The sequence below is a fragment of the Pithys albifrons genome, chromosome Z (genome assembly GCF_047495875.1).
Source record: "Pithys albifrons albifrons isolate INPA30051 chromosome Z, PitAlb_v1, whole genome shotgun sequence".
In the NCBI taxonomy this organism is placed as follows: Eukaryota; Metazoa; Chordata; class Aves; order Passeriformes; family Thamnophilidae; genus Pithys; species Pithys albifrons.
Genome location: NC_092497.1, coordinates 15,546,155 through 15,564,517, shown reverse-complemented (window position 1 = coordinate 15,564,517; position 18,363 = coordinate 15,546,155). Strand labels below are relative to the sequence as shown.

Sequence of the window (18,363 nt, the reverse complement as noted above, 5' to 3'; positions counted from 1 at the left end):
TTCTCAGAGCTGGGTGTGTTGTCTCCCAGCACAGACCCCTAGGATTTCTGAGAGCTCTGTTACAAAAACATACTATTTAGTCGTTAAGTCTAAAAATTACCTGTTTTATAGTACATTTTATTTACATGAGGAGTCATATGTTAAGCAAATATACAAAAGATCTTTATCAATATCTCTGGTTCAACCTGTATTAGCCATTTGTGAGACTGAAAATTTCATGTGCTTTTCTCCTTTTCCAGAATCACCTCAATGACACTGGAGAGTCCTGTATTTGTTAAGGTAACCTGCTAAGTCTTTTGGACATAATGTTCAGCTGAGTTTGGGAAAGTTACCAAAGCATAGATGTTCTCTTCTAGCTCCAGCCTTCTCACAGCAGTGTTGAAGAAGGCTGAGATCATCTGTCCAGACTGAGTGTTGTGTGCCTCTTCTCTTCACAGGGGGAGCTGTGAAGTAGGAAACAGACAAAAATGAACACTAAACTAATAGTAGAAAAGTTTGATTCATACATTTCCATTCTTTAATAAAAGAAACACTTCTTTATCTGAAGAAATGCAGTAATTAATAAATGGCAGATGTGAAACCAAGAATTCAGAAGGTGTGCTTATGTGCAGCAATGAGTAGATAACTATTTTCCAAAATCAGGTGATTCAGATAATAAATGAAGGCCAAAAGGGACCATTACCTTACCTAGTGCAAGGCTATCCACCTAACGGCATATGATATACACCTAGATTGCTGGACAGTTTAGACTGGCTCCCCAAATGGTTTTGAAAGCTGCTTAGTGCACTCTCAGGACACCCAGATCTCCCATACCACAACCAAATTATTCACCCAGTCAGCTGCAATGTGGCCATTACTGGTCTCTTCTATTAAAAAAATTTTTACAAAATCAACTGATCATTCCTGTAATGTTATCAATCATTTGCAAGAAATCTTCTCTGTGTCAGATGACTTAGCATGTCTCCATTGCACAATGACTTGTTCTGTGCATGAAAAGGCTTTACTGTCATGCCTAGAGCAAGCCAGATATGTGCTGTTATGCAAGAGGAAAACATTTCTATAGAGCCCCTTTGATAGGTATGCAGAGGGAAACAATATCTGTTCCTATTTATGAAGTCTTAAAGGAAAATAAACATGGATTGTGCTTCTGACAGAGAACTCTTCTGTTAATCCTCCTTACTTCTTTACTATTTCTAGAGGGAAGATATAAGGACCTAATGAAAGTAAAAATGATAGTGGTTATTGGAAAATGCAATGCTTGAAAACTGTAATGTGTTGAATTGTGGCTTGATGTCAAAAATCCTTAAGCCTTACTCCTGTGACACAAAGGTGACAGCCTGTTCCTCTGTTATCTTTCTGTTTTCAGAGGAAATGACCAGCTAGGACAGGATGGGCATTTATATCTATTCAGTATTATCTGCAGACCTATGAGCTCCATGCCAAATCTTATCTACTGTTGACAACTGTCATATTTTTGTGACTCCGTAAAGACCAGCTGACTAGTGAAATCAGGGAGATCACTCTCTGGTGAACATTGCAACAGAGGATGGTTGAGTTCTAGTGTTCTTATTTATGTATTTTCTTTTATATGATTTTATATATCTGGAAGAAGAAGCAAGTCCAACAACTTACTGTCTATCAGTTTCACAAACCATAGTGATTTGGATTCTGCAGAATTATGAGAAGTATGCCTAAAGGAATTGTATAGTGCCTTAGTATTTAAATAAGAGTAGATGTTAAGTAGTTTGCTATTTTTTTATTTTTCACCCAGAATATAACATCATAGATATAAATATAAACTGGGTTGTGTTGGAAAGTTTCCTCAAAGATCATTAACCAGTAAATATTCAACAGGCCTTAACTAGGTCAGTACTTGTCTAGGAAACCTCTTATGGAAAACCTCTGTTAAAAAGTTATCTGTGTTGATTGTTAAAATGCATACATACCATGCCTTTTTTGTATTGGTATGCATTGTGCATCATGAGTATAAATAACATACGTAGACATTATTAATAATTTGTATGTGTAGTTATTACCTCTTCACAGGTGACTCAGATTTTTCACAACCAAATCTGTAACCTGACTAGCAAAATTATTTTTGTTTTGTGGAGCTTTTTGATAAGCAACAGTGAACACCATGCATCAAGACATGAATTGTTGGATTTTCAAGCTCTCTTTCATAATCTGTGAAAATCTACAGGGTCTGGAAGGGATTAAAGCTAAACGGTAAGAAGAGGTTTCCACTTAGCCCACAATCAGTGCTGCAGTTGCACGTATTATAGATGCAGAAGCCTTAGCAGAGAATTTTTGTTAACTCTTCTTTCAGGCAATGTAATCTTCCTAGAAAACTGTAGACCTATGGATCATTCTATTGCTATGAGAAATTATGTGTGACTGATAGGTACATAAAACGTCACTATAGGTGAAAGTCTACTTCAGAATCAGGGAAACATTCCACATTCAATTAAGATAACAGTAAGAGCAATAAAAAGCTGAAAAGTTGGGCAACCTAGAAATAATTCTTGCTGTTATATAGGGGAATATTGCTTTTCCCTTCAAGAACTTTTCCTTCTGGCACAGCCTTCCATCCATCAAGTGCAATTTCCATCTGTGCCAGACAGTGTGTGCTCTGTGTCATATTGGCTGGGACTGTGTTGATTTTAACAGCAACATAAGAACTCCTTTTGCAGATACACAGGTGGAGCAGCTACCAAAGCACACATGCTACTGAAAGAACACCCAGCTTCTCACTGCTCTGTCACTTAGGTTCTTAAGACCAGCCTCAAGCGTGATCCACACTGTAAGCCTCAAACTGCGCCTGAGCTGCTGTCTGTATAATGATTTGCCTGAAAAATGGATTCTGAAGTCCTACACTTGGCTTCAGGACAACTGAAATCCCTCCTAGTCCTTTAATTATGTATTTTATAACTTAGCTAGATATACATCTGTGTTAAAGAATTAACCAAAGTTTTATTATTAACTTAAAACTTTTACAAGTAAGACATCATGAAGTTTTGCAAAAAGGGGAATACAATTAAAAAGCATTTATTGTTAATTATTACTGCAGTGCAGTCATGGGGTCACTTATGCATTTAGTTTTCTGGTCTGTCTCTCCTTCTGAATGCCTGTTAGTTGTGTTGAAGAGAATGTTCAGCAACTTTATCACCACAATTTTTAAAGTGCTACAATATTTCTTCACAGTCGTATTTCATTTCCTCTTCTTTAGCTCTTACAGGAAATCTGGCAAGGATCGTGATGCAGGATCAGCACAAAAATCCCTACTTTGTTTTTCTTCTTTTTCACTTTTTGCTGACAAGAAAAAGATCAGAAAATGTCAGTTTGCCATTGAGTGGGCTGGATAAAATGCTAATGGGTCAAAGACAGGTGTGGGAGCAGCTCAGTTGTTCCAACATGAGGTACAGACTCTGGGCTGGCTCTGTGGGGGTTATTAACACCTCCTTAAATACAATCCTTATGACTGTTATATGCCTGATATGTAAATAAAACTAGTAAATAATACAAGGCATACATGAATAGTATTTTGAACAAGTCTTCCAGCCCAGAGGGAGACATTAAAAAATGAAAATAGAGGTCAGCTAGAAATGAGGACTTATCAAGGTGAAATGCCAACCTGGGACTCATCTCTCCTATAGTTCTACAAGAGTCCTTTCAAATGAGCATCCATGGAAACCTCTATTGAGTGGAAAGCCGTTCAGACATTGTGTGATGATTACTTCTTGACAGGACCTGGACTTAGTCACATTTCAAGTTCCACAAGTTGAGCAGGTGCTTTTGAAATGGGATGAAGAACTTCAAAAGTGGGTGTTGCCATTATTACCTGTAATTAGAAAACATGATATGAAGCATTTTCAGTGTTAATTCTCAGACAATCCAAAAGGTCCATCCAAACACATGTGAACATAAGAAACAATGGTAATTTCATAGAAGCAGTCAGTAGTGGCTGCTTGAATTTTGCTGGACAGATTTTTCCATGTCTTTGCTATTTGCAGTGATGTGGAGTAGTGTGGCTTGTGTAGGTGACTTCCAAAGGTGTTCTCAGACAAAACTGTCATTGTATCTTCTCTACTCTCGCTTCTCTTTCTTTCCAACACTGAGTTATTTCCTCTGTGTTACATTCTTCACCCTTTATTCTGGAATGCTATTGCAGTTCTACTACTCTGATTTTGCTTTTTCCTTAAACCAACCAAAAACTAGGAGAGCAAAGCTCTAGGGAGAACAGGAAGACTACCAGTGTCAAGGTAGGGCTAGTATGTTTGTCAGATATAATGGTCTTTAATCTTTGCTGACCTATTATCAATGTAATACAGAGGTAATATTTTGTATTAAGAATTTTACTTTGCCTTCATTGTTACCTTTGACAGCTGCATATGTGGAAAATAAATATAGGACTGTAGTATCAGAAGATCAAGGACTTTTATTTATATGTATTTTCTTCAAAATACATGAAAATAATCATATGTTAGTTAATAATTATAATTTCCAGCAAAAATGTGAGCTCTTCATGAGAATCAGAAGTACTTGGATATGTGAAGCTATTAATAATATTTTTCTTTTTTTTTTTTGTCCACCAGTTAGTATGAATTGATGACAGCTACGTTATGTACCTTACCTGGAGCACTGCATCCAGGTTTGGAATACTCAATGCAAGAAAGACAAGGACCTGTTAGAGCAGGTACAGAGGAGGCCACAAACATGATCAGTGGGCTGGAACACCTCTCCTATGAAAAGAGGCTAAGAGTTGGAGTTGTTCAGTCTGAAGAAAAGACTCCAAGGGAGACTGCATTCTGGCCTTTCAGTACCTAAAGGGGGCATGTAAAGAGGAGGGAGAGGGACTTTTTATATGGACGAAGAGTAACAGGACAAGAAGCAATAGTTTTAAATGGAAAGAGGGCACATTAAAGTTAGATGTTAGGAAGAAAGTCTTTGCTCAGAGGGTGGTGAAACACTGTGACAGGTTGCCCAGAGAAGATGTGGCTGCCCCATCCCTGGATATGTTCAAGGCCAAGTAGGATGAGGCTCTGAGCAACCTGATCTAGTGAGTGGTATCCTTGCCCATGGCAGGGGGGTTGGATCTGGATGATCTTTAAGGTCCCACAGCCTTCTATGGTTCTGTGATTCTATTATACTCCAGTGTTAAAGCATTTAGCACTTCCAGAAGATGTGCAGTCACCCAGATTACTATAGGCATGGCCATTGCATTCAGTGTGAGTTGCTGACACAAGTGCCTCTCCACCAACAACTAAGGCCAAGCACTTGACAAAGTACTGTCTGCTGAAGACATAACTTATAACCCAGTACAGCTTTGTCAACAAAAGTCAAGTCTAGGCAGAGGCTGAATGCCACCTGCTATTGCTGACTAATAATGCCAATGACAACAACAGCAAAGGTGTTACTGTAAGATAGTTGCTGTAAGTCCTCCTCCCATACCAAACCGTGTTTTCTGATATAAATCAGGTAAAAATAAAAAAAAAACTTTAAAAACCTGACTCATACAGACTTCAGAGTCAGTCAGTCTGTTCGTGGTTTAATTGTTGCAAGCATATGTATCAGCACAGCTTTCCCTCTACTTTTATATTTAATAAACAGTTCTGTCTTCTCCCAGTCCTTAGAAGGTCAGTATTGCTTTACAATATTTCTGTATCTACCACCTGAGGTACTTATGTTTGGTGTTCTTCATAGTACTTGGAGGCCCCTTTCTGTGAAAATGGTTTTAATTTGTGGTAGAAGATGGCTCTTAGTCTCAGCGTCCTGTGTGCTGCAGCAGCAAAGTATATTTTCTGAAGTGAAAACTGTCACTTGGACTGATATACTTTTCTGTTTCATCTGCATATTGTCTCAGTAGCTCACATGCAATTGGCTTCTTCAAGGGCTTTCATGCTGAAATGGCAGCTGCTTTTGAATTTCCAGAATGAACAGAACAGTAAAAAGTAGTTGATTTAGTCAGTTAGACCTTCATTATTGGTGGCACATTCACATACTCTTGCCCTAGAAAGAGACAATAACATTTTCTATCACATTCAGTATTCCAGGGCTATGCTATTTGAAAAGAAGTATCATCAGTAATCAAAGTTAAAGTCATAAGTATTTTAGTTTAGTATGTAGACTTCATTCCATGTAAGACAATTGCAATCTTGCACTCAGCTATCTGAATATGACCATAAACCCCCCTAACATCTCTTACACATGATAATGTTTGCAGCCACTCCTGTATTCTCAGGAAAATAGAAAAACGTAGAGCCACAAAAAGAAATTTAGCCAAAAATGCATAATCCATTTCTTTTTATCACAGTTCAACAGTTCTTGAAAAAGAACTTTTTTATATGCAAATCACTCTTATTGATTAGCTGTACCCAGTTTTCACTTCAGTTTTTATGTATTTTGCAAAAGATAAAGAACAGACTTGAACTTCCTGTCAGGTTCACTGTATATCGTCACTGAATCCCACCTACTGGGCTGTCTTAAATTCCATTCTGTGTCTAGGGTTCAGTGCAGCGAACTATGTCTGGGTGACTTATTATAAATCATTAACAAGAACTTGCTGGTACCGGCATTTCTGGTGGAAAGTGTTTAAATTTAGTCACCTTGAATGAACTACTGTGGATTTAGCTGATGAATCATTTTCCCCCACATCTCCTAAGGAGAGTTATTTTGTATAAAGGGTTTAATAGGAATTTCATGTCTTGCTGATGATATTTGTGAAGTTTTGATTACTGTTATACTCTCTTGAAGACTCTATCTGTTAATGTGAAGAGAACTTTCTGAATGTAGAATAATTGATGGTTTTGTTTAGCTTTCTTTGTATTCATTGGTCCAGATTTGTAGTGACTATTCATGCATTTACTCAGTGAATTGTACTGGAGAGCCTAAAGCTGTCTGCTGAATTCTGGTGCTACTGCTTAACTGATTATTGTGTAGGATGTGAGATCCATATGGGGGGCATGCACAGATATCCTGCTTTGAGCATGATTACATTTGCTTCTACTTAATTTACTATCCTAAACACTAGAACCCTCAGCAGAGTCACACCAAACTGAAAGAATTTTCAGTTTTCCTCTACAGATCACTGGACTGCCAAATATTACTAAATACACTAGTAAATATACAAAATACAGAAGATGTTTGCTGTGATCATCTTAAGCACCTCTTGGGCACTATCAGGAAATTTGTTCTTCCTTCAAATGATAAGAGGACCACTGGTTTTAAACCCACTGATGTGACAGGGAGAATTTGTGGGTTGATAGAATTATTGCAGGATAAATGCAGAAAGTAAACAGAGCTAGTAAGGAACTCAGAACACATGTAGGTACGCAGCAGCTAGGATCTGTTTGCATTTGTAATCTGTAATCATTTGCAATGATTATGGGTGAGGACACATCTACTAAAAAATATTTCCCATCCTAATTACAGTGTGCTACAGGTAGGTGCAAGATGAGAATGACACTTCATTATTATAATGGTGTTTCCAAGCAGAAAACCCTAGCATTTTGCTACTAGATCAGGTCTTCTTTAAGCCTCATTTGGTTCATAAGTAGACAATTGCATGAAGGACCTATTCCTTTGCTCGCTGAAACACTTCTTTAGGCCTATATCAGAGGATGTCAGCTTTTGTTCCTTCCTTTGAATTCTGAGAAGTGTGCCTTTAGTTATCTTATGCTGCTCTGGATCTCACATGACAGGAACATAGTTACTTTAATTTATCTTCTTACCCTTTACTTAAGTGACCCTTTTTTTACAGCATTTATTCAAGAGTTTAAGGCCTCATAAACAAATGGAAATTTCTGTATATAAGCATTCAGTAACTAACAGCCTGCTGTTGTTGCAATGTTTTCCACAATAAAGTATGAGTAACTACACTGAGTTGACACAGATTTCTAAGACATGAGAAGAACCAGTAGAGACTTTTGATCTGCAAGTGGACTTTGAATTCCCTGCTAATGACATTTTTCAGTCACAAGAGCAAAACAGACACCGAAGTCCTAAGGCTTCATGACAGATTTTGTGCTGGATCTGTGTTCTGCTCCTGTCCTGCCATTCTTGGCACACGTTCCAAATCACTACAGCAGGCTTTACCAGAATGTAATTTCTGACAGCCACAATTCCTTGTTCATTTGAGTTGTGGTATTTGTGGTATTGTGTTGAGTTTTGGTGTTTTGTTTTTTGTTTTTCAAATATGTGCATTACTAGTCTAGATAACAAACCTAACAAATTATATTTCTGTGCTCTGATGCTTTGAAAAGTTTGAAATGTCAAAAAAGGGGGAGCTGTTATTTCTACCAAGACTATTATTCCCCCCCAAAAGGAAAGAGAGTGCAAACAGAACGATAATTATAAAAATTATTGTTTGAATCTGAGGGTTTGTCCAAATTAGAGTTCATAACTGCCTCCTGCTGTGAGATTGGAACAAACTCAACAACTAAGAACATACTTGCAGCAGAAAGCAAAACAAAGATTAGCAATGAAATGATCGGATTCTTAGACTTAGACAGCTTTGTCTGCTGTTTGTAAAAAAGAAAAAGGTAGAAGTGGACATTTTTCACTATTCAAAACATGTAATGCTTCAGCCTGAAGTTTAAACATCTTTAGTGTTTATACATTTCTAAACCAAATTAATTAGATCTTAATCCACAGCCATGATTATAACATTCCCTATCACTTGTGTTAAGTCAGAATATTGAGGCAGTACAGTGATCTCAGATAAGATGAGTGTTATAAAGCAAGATGCTTATGGCTTATCACTAAGAATGTAGTTGAACTCACCTTAAAATTATAAATGTTATAATAAATATAATGTAATATAATACTAAATGATAATAAATATAGCATTTATTGTCACAGTGATAATTGCTAACAACAGCTGCTTCTCCTCTGTAGGTAGGGCAACTGAGGGTCTGCAGGAGTCTTTGCATTCTCTAAGGGAGGAAGTACTAACTTTTTAGTAGTGACCACTGCAGCTTTCCATCCTCAATGTCGTTTCCACAGCTTTCCACAGCAAGGTCACTGTTTTATATGTTAGCTGCTTCAGTTCAGTCTACTCTGTCTGGACTCTTTGTTCTTCAGTACATGTCTTAGCAGCACTCACTGGTATTACATATAGTTTATAGGTTCAGCAGCCTTTAATCAAACCTTGTCCACATCCTCTCTACAAAGCAGAGAAGAAATGGGATGGAATATTGCTCTTCATTTGAGAATTTCTCCACCTGTGTTGCAATAATTGCCAAGAAACCGTCACTGCATTATTTTATTAGCCCTATTAATGGAATATTTTTATTAGCCCTAATAATGGATGTATTAGCCCTATTAATAGAATAAATTTTATTATTCCTATTAATAAGCCCTGCTTCATTTCTGTTTGGCTGCATCTGTGCTTATGTAGGAATTGACAGACTTACTTCCAGACAACGTTCCAGGACTTTATTAGCACTGAGAATCAATACTCAAACCTGAAGCAAGAGGTCAGCGAATCGTCTATGATTTGGAAAAGGACATCATCAAAGATAGGAGGGCTTGGTCCCAACCCAGCAAAGAATGCAAAGAGGTGTTTTCCTAATAATATAAGGAATATAAGCACATTCCTTTCTAAAAAAACTTCAGGACCAGTATGATGTCTGTGTTTTCTGCATTGTATCTTTCAAGATTATTGAATAAAAGTTCAGATCTTTTTTATTCTTGCCACTGTCTAGTGCATAGGACTACTACAGCATAAAACCACAAGTTCAGCAGTTCTCTTTCTTACACCCTGCCAGGAGCATAAAGCTTATCTGTGCAGAAGACAGTCTCGGGCCATAGAACTAAGCAGTATGAATCTCACCACTGTGAACTCTGAGGGCACACCCAGTTTTTAAACATTTATTTATTTACCCATAAACACATAACATTTATACTGAAGGAAATCAAACCCAAGCAAACTGCTGATGAAGTAAAACACATCAAGCATAAACAATTCACCAAGCCAAGAGAGTAATGAAACAGTTTAACCTGAATGTCAGTAGACAGCTCGGTGATGAGAGTGTTAAGGAAATGTAACAGCGAAATACAGAGGGTCAAGAAGCTATTGCAAGTTGCTAGATCTTCATGAGTTTCATGTAGGTACATTGATTTCAATGGCTCAGGTTCTGGGCTTTAACTTTCTACAAAAGCTGAGAAACTGACACCTTCTACAGAACACAAAGTGATGTAATCAAAAGCAGCTGGGCAAAAGGAGCTCAGTATGCACATGCCCTTAGACAGAGCACACGGTTCTCTAAGGCAAATATCAGATAAAGCATATGAGAAAAAACCTGCTAGCTCAGCGTTTTTATAATTAGAGGAGTACCTTCCCCCCTCACTGTGGTTACCACTGTGTTGAGAAAATAAAGACTCTTTGGCCCATCCCCCTCCCCTGACTGTACCACTACCTCCATCTGACTGGGGTGACCAACTAACCACATAATATGATATTTCAAGTCTTTATATTAAAAATACATCACCATTATGCACCATAAGTGCATTTCACTTGGAATTAGTTAATGGAAAAATATTTTGGCTCCTTTTGCTAAAGGGGTTTTCTTCACTTGCAAGGTCGTTCAGAAAAAGCTCCCTGAACTTTGAACCGTATCTGCAAAGTGAGATAAACAAGAGCCATATAAATACCACAGCCCTTTTCCCCACACTGTTTTCTTCTGCAGCAGAGCCAGGCAGAGCTGCCAAGAAGGGGGAGGAGGAAAGGGTAAGTGTGCTGGGTTTACTGTGAAAGAGCTTCATGACTTAAGATTTGGCAGTGTCTGCTTGTTTCTTTGGCTGAAAAGGCTGACTGTGGAAATTTCCATTGGAAACCAAGTAGAAGGTTGAAATGTGAAGAGAAGTATAATGCAGAACATAGCTCTCCTGTGGTTCACAGGGTGAGACAGCTGTTGCTGGGCGCTGTATACCAGTGTTGCAGAAGGCTACTATAAAGGCATAGAAGGATCTCAAAATGTCATAGGAGTTCCATGTGTTTATAATGGATGCAAAGGGAGGCAGCTTTCGTGGTATGTGGAAAGAGTGAAAAAAGGCTCTGTTGGTGTCTACAGGACCACAGTTTAGTCTCTAAAGTACTTTATGTGGAATGCTTTTAGTAGAACTGCAGAAAAGGAACATTAGGGACTGCTGAATTTCACAAATGCAGCATCTGGGTCTTCTTTTAAAAGACCAATTATTAAAATATTTGATTATTTAGAACATGACAAGATTGACAAAACATGTGTTATTTATCAGAACTTATTGTTTTCAAACTATTCTGTCAGACTTCTATGTAAGTGGTGAAGTTACACAATTCCACATCATAGGACATGTTGGGGACCACCTTTATAATTTTATGCATTTCTCAGTAACAGGTATTTTTTGAATATTACAAGCCAAATTTGTGATGTTAATGGAATAAAAGGAAAAGGTAATTACAGAATTTCTCATGTGCTTTTCTTTTCATAAACATTAAAAGGACCAAGTGTGGATAGGAGGTTTGTTAAGATCTGAAGAATCCTGAAACTCAGTCTTCATCTCCTGTTTTTGCAGATTTTTTTCTAGTGCCTGTCTTCTTAAGAGATTTTTGCAATGACATTCAGATACTCCAGACTGACTTGTAAAAATCTTGAAATCTTTTTTAATGTGTTCCGCCAGGTTCTGTAGTCCTTACAGGCTACCAAAATACAGTGTTGGTGCATATACTTTTAAACCTCTTTTAAATACTCTGGAATCTGGAGTGAACTGGGGTAGATTCTTACTAATATAAACTGACTGAGCACAATTGGTTTTAAAAACCAAGAAATAGGCTACTTGAAAACCAGTGAAGTGTTAAAAATGGTCCCAAAAAAATTACAAAGACGAAGAAATAACTCTGAATGCTTACTTTTCAGCTGTTCAAATGCAGTAACAATCCCTTCCCCAAAAAAACAACAAAAAAACCCCCAAACCCATGATAAAGTAAAAACACCTGCCTATTTATTATAGGGGAACTCCATTGAGCAGTAAACAAAGTAGCTCAAATTTATTCCTACAGGTTTGATTTTTTTTTTTTTTACTGAATGGAGCCAATATGTTGCTGTGCTTTCTTATGGGAATTTCAGAACCTGAACTTTATTTTGGCACTGATCTCTTTTTTATTTTCTCTCTTCTCAGGGAAAGCCCAGCCATGTGGGCAGAGCTGGGGCTTGTTCTGGCTCTCTGCTTCCTCCCAGGAGGAGGAACAGAGATCCAGAACTGCCAGGAGCCCCCAGAATGGCATATTGGGGAGGAGAACCCAATGCTGAACTCTAGGGGCTCAGTGACAGTGGTGGCTCTCCTCCAGGCAAGCTGATTGTTGTGCCAGCGGCAGGCTTCCAGGTAAGCATAAATCTCTCCCCAGTTTTGTTATTCAGCTGAGGAACTATGTGTGTCCTACCACAGATGAACTCAGTGAACTCCAGCTGCCTCAAATGCCAGCACTGCAGCTGGCGTGTGTGACCTAGTGGCCAGGTTAACTCTCAGCAGGAGGGTTCTGTGCCAGAGGGTAAGATTCTTTATCTTGACTTTTCTGTGCCAGTGGGTAAGATTCTTTATCTCTTGGCTTTGGTCTGACTGACAGGTCATCTTCTCAAAATTGTATTTACAATGTCCTGTGATCAAGGACATTAATGAAACCCAAACCCCATGAAAACCCAACAGAAACAATTCCTCGAGGTTATGTTTCAGTTAGCAACACCTGATTAATGTAGCAAAGATGCTGAAGCCAAGAAACATCATAATTCTCTGACATGGCTAGATCACCTGAAACAGAGATCTGTGATCGCTCCTTTCTTACCTAAGGTCTACAGGGGGAAAGACAAATCAAAACCTTTGCTTTCAATGTGCTTTTCCAGCCTGTGTTTGGAGGTCCTGTATGTATTTAAAAAAATCCAGAAGATAAGGTAAAGACTGGCCTTGCAAAAAACAGATGAAACATTCAAGGAAGTGATCAGTGTTATGTTTTCATACAAGACTGGGACACTGGGGCCCTGATTTCTAGAGCCTACTCTATGCAAATAATTAGCTATCATGGCCATAACAGTAGCAAGAAAATAATTTTGAGCTGACCCAAACAGGAATAGCATAAAGCCCTTATCTAGTATTCATTTAGTGATTATGAAATAATTTTGGCTTAGAAATTAATAGTACCACTTTCAGATTTGGATTTTAGTCACAGTAGGAACATCTTAGTTTGCCCCCTCTTGGCTGCGTAAGTTCATATTGTAATGGGCTTTGCAAGTTTATTAAGAATTTGATTTGAAAAAGAATTGGTAAATCTCTAGCTCCATCAAAGTGTAAAAAGTGGGCTTTGCATTTGGATTTCAAGGTAGTTGGGTTTGAGTCTTACATTTTAGAAATATTTTAAAGAATCTTCCACATTCTAGATGCTTTCCTGTAACTGAAAAATAAAGGTTTTCTGGAGCAATTCAGTAGGAATGGTACAAATGAAAAGGAAGAAACCCCACATCATACAGCAAGAAATCAGCTTTCTGTACTATTAGCAGAGATAGACTTCTGTGATGAAAAGCTAGAGGAAAGACTTAGTTAGTACTTGGATGGGAGACCTCCTGGAAATACCAACTGGGTGCTGTAGGTTCTAGTCCTGAGGACTTCACTATCACCGTCCAAACTCGCTCGGCTGTGGCAGATGAACCTGAGGATTTAAAGGGTGGGGCCAGTTCTGTGCACACTGTGCCGCACTTAAAAAATCCACTGCACAGGCTGGAAGGGCACACCCACGTGGGGAGAGCCCCTCCCAAATCTTTGTTCACGAAGTCCAGCCATACACACATACATATGACCTAAAACTTAGTATTCGAATAAAGGCATCATATAAACTGTGTTAGACCATGAAGATTATGAGAGAACTGGCATAAAAATAACACTGAATTTGGTTTGAAAACAGATGTCTGATTTACTGCATTCTACTTACAAGGACAGGGAATATTAGCTCTTGTAAAGTCTGGTTTGATCACAGTACAGTTGATAGACATAGAAAATGGAAAGATTGTTTTAATAGTGTTAGACTTGCTATTAACACTGGGACAGAGTAACTTCCAGTGTAATAAAAGGAAGATTGACCATAATAACTTTTGTGGCAAATGTTACAATTCTCTAACGATTTATGGTCCTGTTTCTCTACATTCCCACTAGATTGGAGAACCTGCGAGTGAAGTTAGAGAATGAAGGACTGGTCAACATCTCATATGTGGTTGTCAACCATCAGGGAGCTCAATCCCAGAGGGAATTTCATCGACTGAAAGAAAGTGTTTCAGACTATATTACTGTCTACCAGCAAGAAGAACAGCAAGATGATGTCTGGACTACCTTAAATGGGAGCAAGGATGACTTTCTTATCTATGACAGGTGTGTATTTACAGAGAAACACAGGAAAATATTTGTGTATATTTCATTTCATTGATGTGCAAGTAAAGACATCATAATCAATTGCTAAGATGAAGTGCTAGCATTTACTGGAAAAATAGTCTGCTGTTGCATAAGTGACTTTGGAGTAAATAATTTTTTTGGTATAATTACTGTAGATTTAGATTAACCTAACTGAGTGCAGAATTTGATAACAAGTTTCTGGTTTTACACTGTTCTTATTTTCAGACAACTTCATTACATGCATGCATGTCAAAGCAGAATCAAGGAGGAAAGCTATCCAAGTTCTCGTGGACACATTTTCAGCAGAGTTGTTGAAAATGTAGACATATGGAAAAATTAGTCTTTAGTTGAAACTTAAAACCTCAAAAGAAAATAGCTTTTTGATACACGATTCTGGCACATGTATATTTTGGCAGAATCAGTAATAACTCTAACTCAAATCCTGATTTTTCAATTTTGATGTGATGGTAGTTATTTGAAAAGTCTTATGCTTGTAACGTATCTATCTTAGTTCCTTTATGTTACTGTAATGAACATTCCAAGTGAGTGCTTGTTGCTGGAGGTGCACTGCAGACACGCAGGGAGCTAAGACTAGAGGACCCTATATTGACACTGCAGGTGGGGTACTTAACAAGGTGCCCTTGTGAACAGATCCTGCATTTACACCGTCTCCTTCGAATGGACCAGTTGCATAATCAGGTGCATATCAGAACACTCAAGTACAGACAGAGAGCAAATAGTCAGCATCAAAACCCCCTCATGTATGCTAAATCAGTAATGCACTGCAACGTACATTTCAATCAAAATATGTAGTATGTTGCCTAAAAACACTTGATAAGAATGCAGCAATCACTGTGCAAACAGCCCTCCTCATAAGCCAGACAGGTCTGTGATAAGTGTACCTTTGCTAGTCTAAGTGCCACTAAACCAGAAACTTCTGCCAGTACAGTTTCCACTTCAGCCAGAAGTCAAGCTTCACGCTACTGCCTGATGCCCCTGAGCAGGCAAGCATTTGTAAGGAACATAGTGGATTTGCCTGCAAACTGCTTGAACAGACACTCTCTCCATGGGACTATACAGTGAGGGTGGATTGATGCAAATTAAATCAGATACGATAAGAAGAGTGATTTAATTGAGGTATATGTAACCACAGAGTTCTTTCTCTCCTTAGATGTGGCCGTCTGGTGTATCATCTGGGTCTGCCCTATTCCTTCCTGCATCTCCAATATGTAGAAGAATCCATAAAGATTGCATACTGCGAAAACAAGTGTGGAAACTGCTCTTACATGGTATTTTCTTGTCTCATTCTGTGTATACTAGGAAAGGAAACTGCACTTGACTGGTACTTAAAAAAATTTTTTCAGTATGAATAATCCACAAAGACATGATTTGGAATTAACACAGTTATATGTCTTGTCAGAGAGCTTTTAAACATTTTTCCAAATGAATTGGATCTAATTTATAATAGACTGATTATATGAATACTTGCCCTTTATAGAAATAATTTAAGAAACCTAAATGCAAGCTTGGAGGCTAATTCTGCATGTGGAGTTATATACAGCTAGTGAGCAATTAGGTAACCAAGTCATGGGGGATGGGTAAGTAATAAAATAAATAAATAGGGTTTTTTAAAAAAAACTGGTAATCAAATCCAAGCTGGTCTGAGTTACTATTCATTTTCGTTTGCATTTAAACATAGTGTACAATAGTTAATTTTAAAAAGTCATAATACAAGGTGACAAATTATTGTTGCCACATAAAAGAAGGGTAGCTCTGTTTTACGTAAAATTAAAGATCAGTATTACTCTAAGGAGTATCAAGAAATATATGTACATTGTTGTGGAATTTCAATGAGAATATTAAGTTTTGATCCTATAATGCAGTTTTCCAGCTAAATATAGGTCATAGGCAGGTCAGATGTGGAATCTAGAAAAAAATAATTGTTATTAGCAATTACTGGAATTATAGTTGCTAAAGGCTTGCATTAAGAGCCCTGTCTAGTTATCAGTGGTGTTGCAACACAAGGTTATTTTTGATACATAAATACGTTCTTCAACAAAGTAGCACAAATAATTTAAAAGTGGATTTCAGGTTCTGCAAAAATGTTAAGGTAGTATTTTACAGCTAGTTAAATACAGTGCCCTGTATTTAATCCAAGTCTCTGTTTTTCAGGAACCCGATATTGATGATATATGTGAAAACATCACTAAAAATGCAGATAAGTTAGCAGAACCCGAACCAACTGGTCAGCACTCACATCACCACAACCTGCACAGACATGGGCACCACCACCACCACCACCATCACTATGGCAGTCGTCGTCCCAAAAATGAGAACCATCAGACTTCTTCTGAAACCGAAAGACATCATCCTCACAGTGCCTGGCGTCATAAGGGTTTTGGCCACCACAGACACGATCACATGGGTAGTCATGAGCGGGTAGACACTGTCCCTCCAGGAGAAAGTGTAGAAATTACACAAGATAAAAAGCTATGAAAAAAAGGGAAAAACAGCTGTAAAAACCAGTTGTCTTGAAACTGGCAGACAGCATCAGACTCAACTTCTAGTAGCTGATGCTGTCATTGTCGACACCTTTTGTTTGAAGAGTTAGGAAATTCTGTCACTTGACAGTGTCGTGGAGCACTTCCAAATTCTTGCAGGTGACATGGGCAGCTGGCAGCAGAGGATATCACTGAGTCATGACAGTGACGTCTGCTCTCTGCTGCCTGACAGTCATCAGCAGCAGGAGGAAGTGAAACTAGTGATACCTGAGAGTGACAGGAAAAGGCAGGAAACTGAGCCTGAAAAAAACCAAACTAAGCACCTTCAAAATACAAAGGTATCCTACTAACTAAATTCATACAGTTGCAGGAGTGGAAAAATGAGCAGATTAGGTATTTGTTGCCCCAAATTAAAAATTACACTGACTGGTGTGAGTTAAAATATCACAAGGAATTAGTCTTTTAGACCAGTGCTCTTATTAGAATTACAGAATACCTGTCAAATTCCATCAGCAAAAATCTTCATAACTTAAAAGGTATTTAATTGACCTGTAGTTTGGTTTTTGGGTGCACTTGGAAGATGTCTACATTCTTGATTAATTTGTCTTTCTTGTTTCTCTTCTAACATTCTGCTTGCATTTGTGAGGATAGGGGCATAAACTATGACCTAGGGGCTCCTATCTGATGTTTTGCACTCAAGAACAGAAGATAACCAAGACAGAGATTTTAGTCACTTTTTATTAAGAAGATAGAATATATTCAAAAGCTGAATTTTTTTTTCCTAACCTGGGGATACAAACTGTGTACACAAAAAACTTATTCCTAAGCAATGTGACAACATAACTTTTTATTGAAAATGTAATATACGAACAGTAACTGCATTATTTTAAACTAACAGATTTATATGCTTCACTTTTATGGCTTAGATACAGTAATAGGGTCTATTAATATGTAATCCTACCAAATCAGTAAGATCATGCCTAAATCAAGAAGCAGTGTTAACAGCTCTTCATGCAGAATCAGTATCAGAATCAAAAAGGGGGGGATAAAATTAGTTTAATCTTGGTATAATGTTTATCTTTGTTTATAACAGTGCTGAGTGATAAATCTCTATCAATTAGTAAGGTAATATGCCACTGAAACTTACGTAATTTCTCTGTAGCTTAGCATTCCTAATGTTTGATTAACTGAATGGAAGTAAAAACACTTGTTTGAAGGATTTCTGGATGAAGAAGACAATAGTCATGAAAGGAAAACTGCTATGAAAGCATACACCATAATTAATGATGGTTTAATAGGGAAAAAATTACTCCTACGAAACCTGAGTCTTTTTATTGTGAATGTTGATTAGCAAGAGAGTAGGCCTGAATATACACAGAATGCATGGCTTTGGAATATTTGACAAGAGCGTTTTGAATAAAAAATACTATCCTCATGTATTGTTTTGACTCTGAGA

At 37.8% G+C, this 18,363-nt stretch overlaps 1 protein-coding gene across 3 annotated transcripts; it reads left to right on the top strand.

Moving 5' to 3' along the window:
• Positions 1-10,622: 10,622 nt before the first annotated feature.
• Positions 10,623-18,342, top strand: SELENOP (selenoprotein P). 3 transcript variants are annotated; one of them, XM_071580438.1, is made up of 5 exons: positions 10,623-10,726; positions 12,154-12,357; positions 14,173-14,385; positions 15,578-15,695; positions 16,579-18,342. In XM_071580438.1, exons 2-5 carry the CDS (start codon positions 12,167-12,169, stop codon positions 17,224-17,226), a joined length of 1,170 nt encoding a protein of 389 aa, XP_071436539.1. In that variant the 5' UTR covers positions 10,623-10,726; positions 12,154-12,166; the 3' UTR covers positions 17,227-18,342. The 3 variants fall into 3 exon arrangements, with proteins under 3 accessions (XP_071436539.1, XP_071436541.1, XP_071436540.1); XM_071580440.1 differs by having other exon boundaries at positions 16,579-17,253; XM_071580439.1 differs by lacking the exon at positions 10,623-10,726 and adding an exon at positions 11,408-11,428.
• The last annotated feature ends 21 nt before the right edge of the window (positions 18,343-18,363 follow it).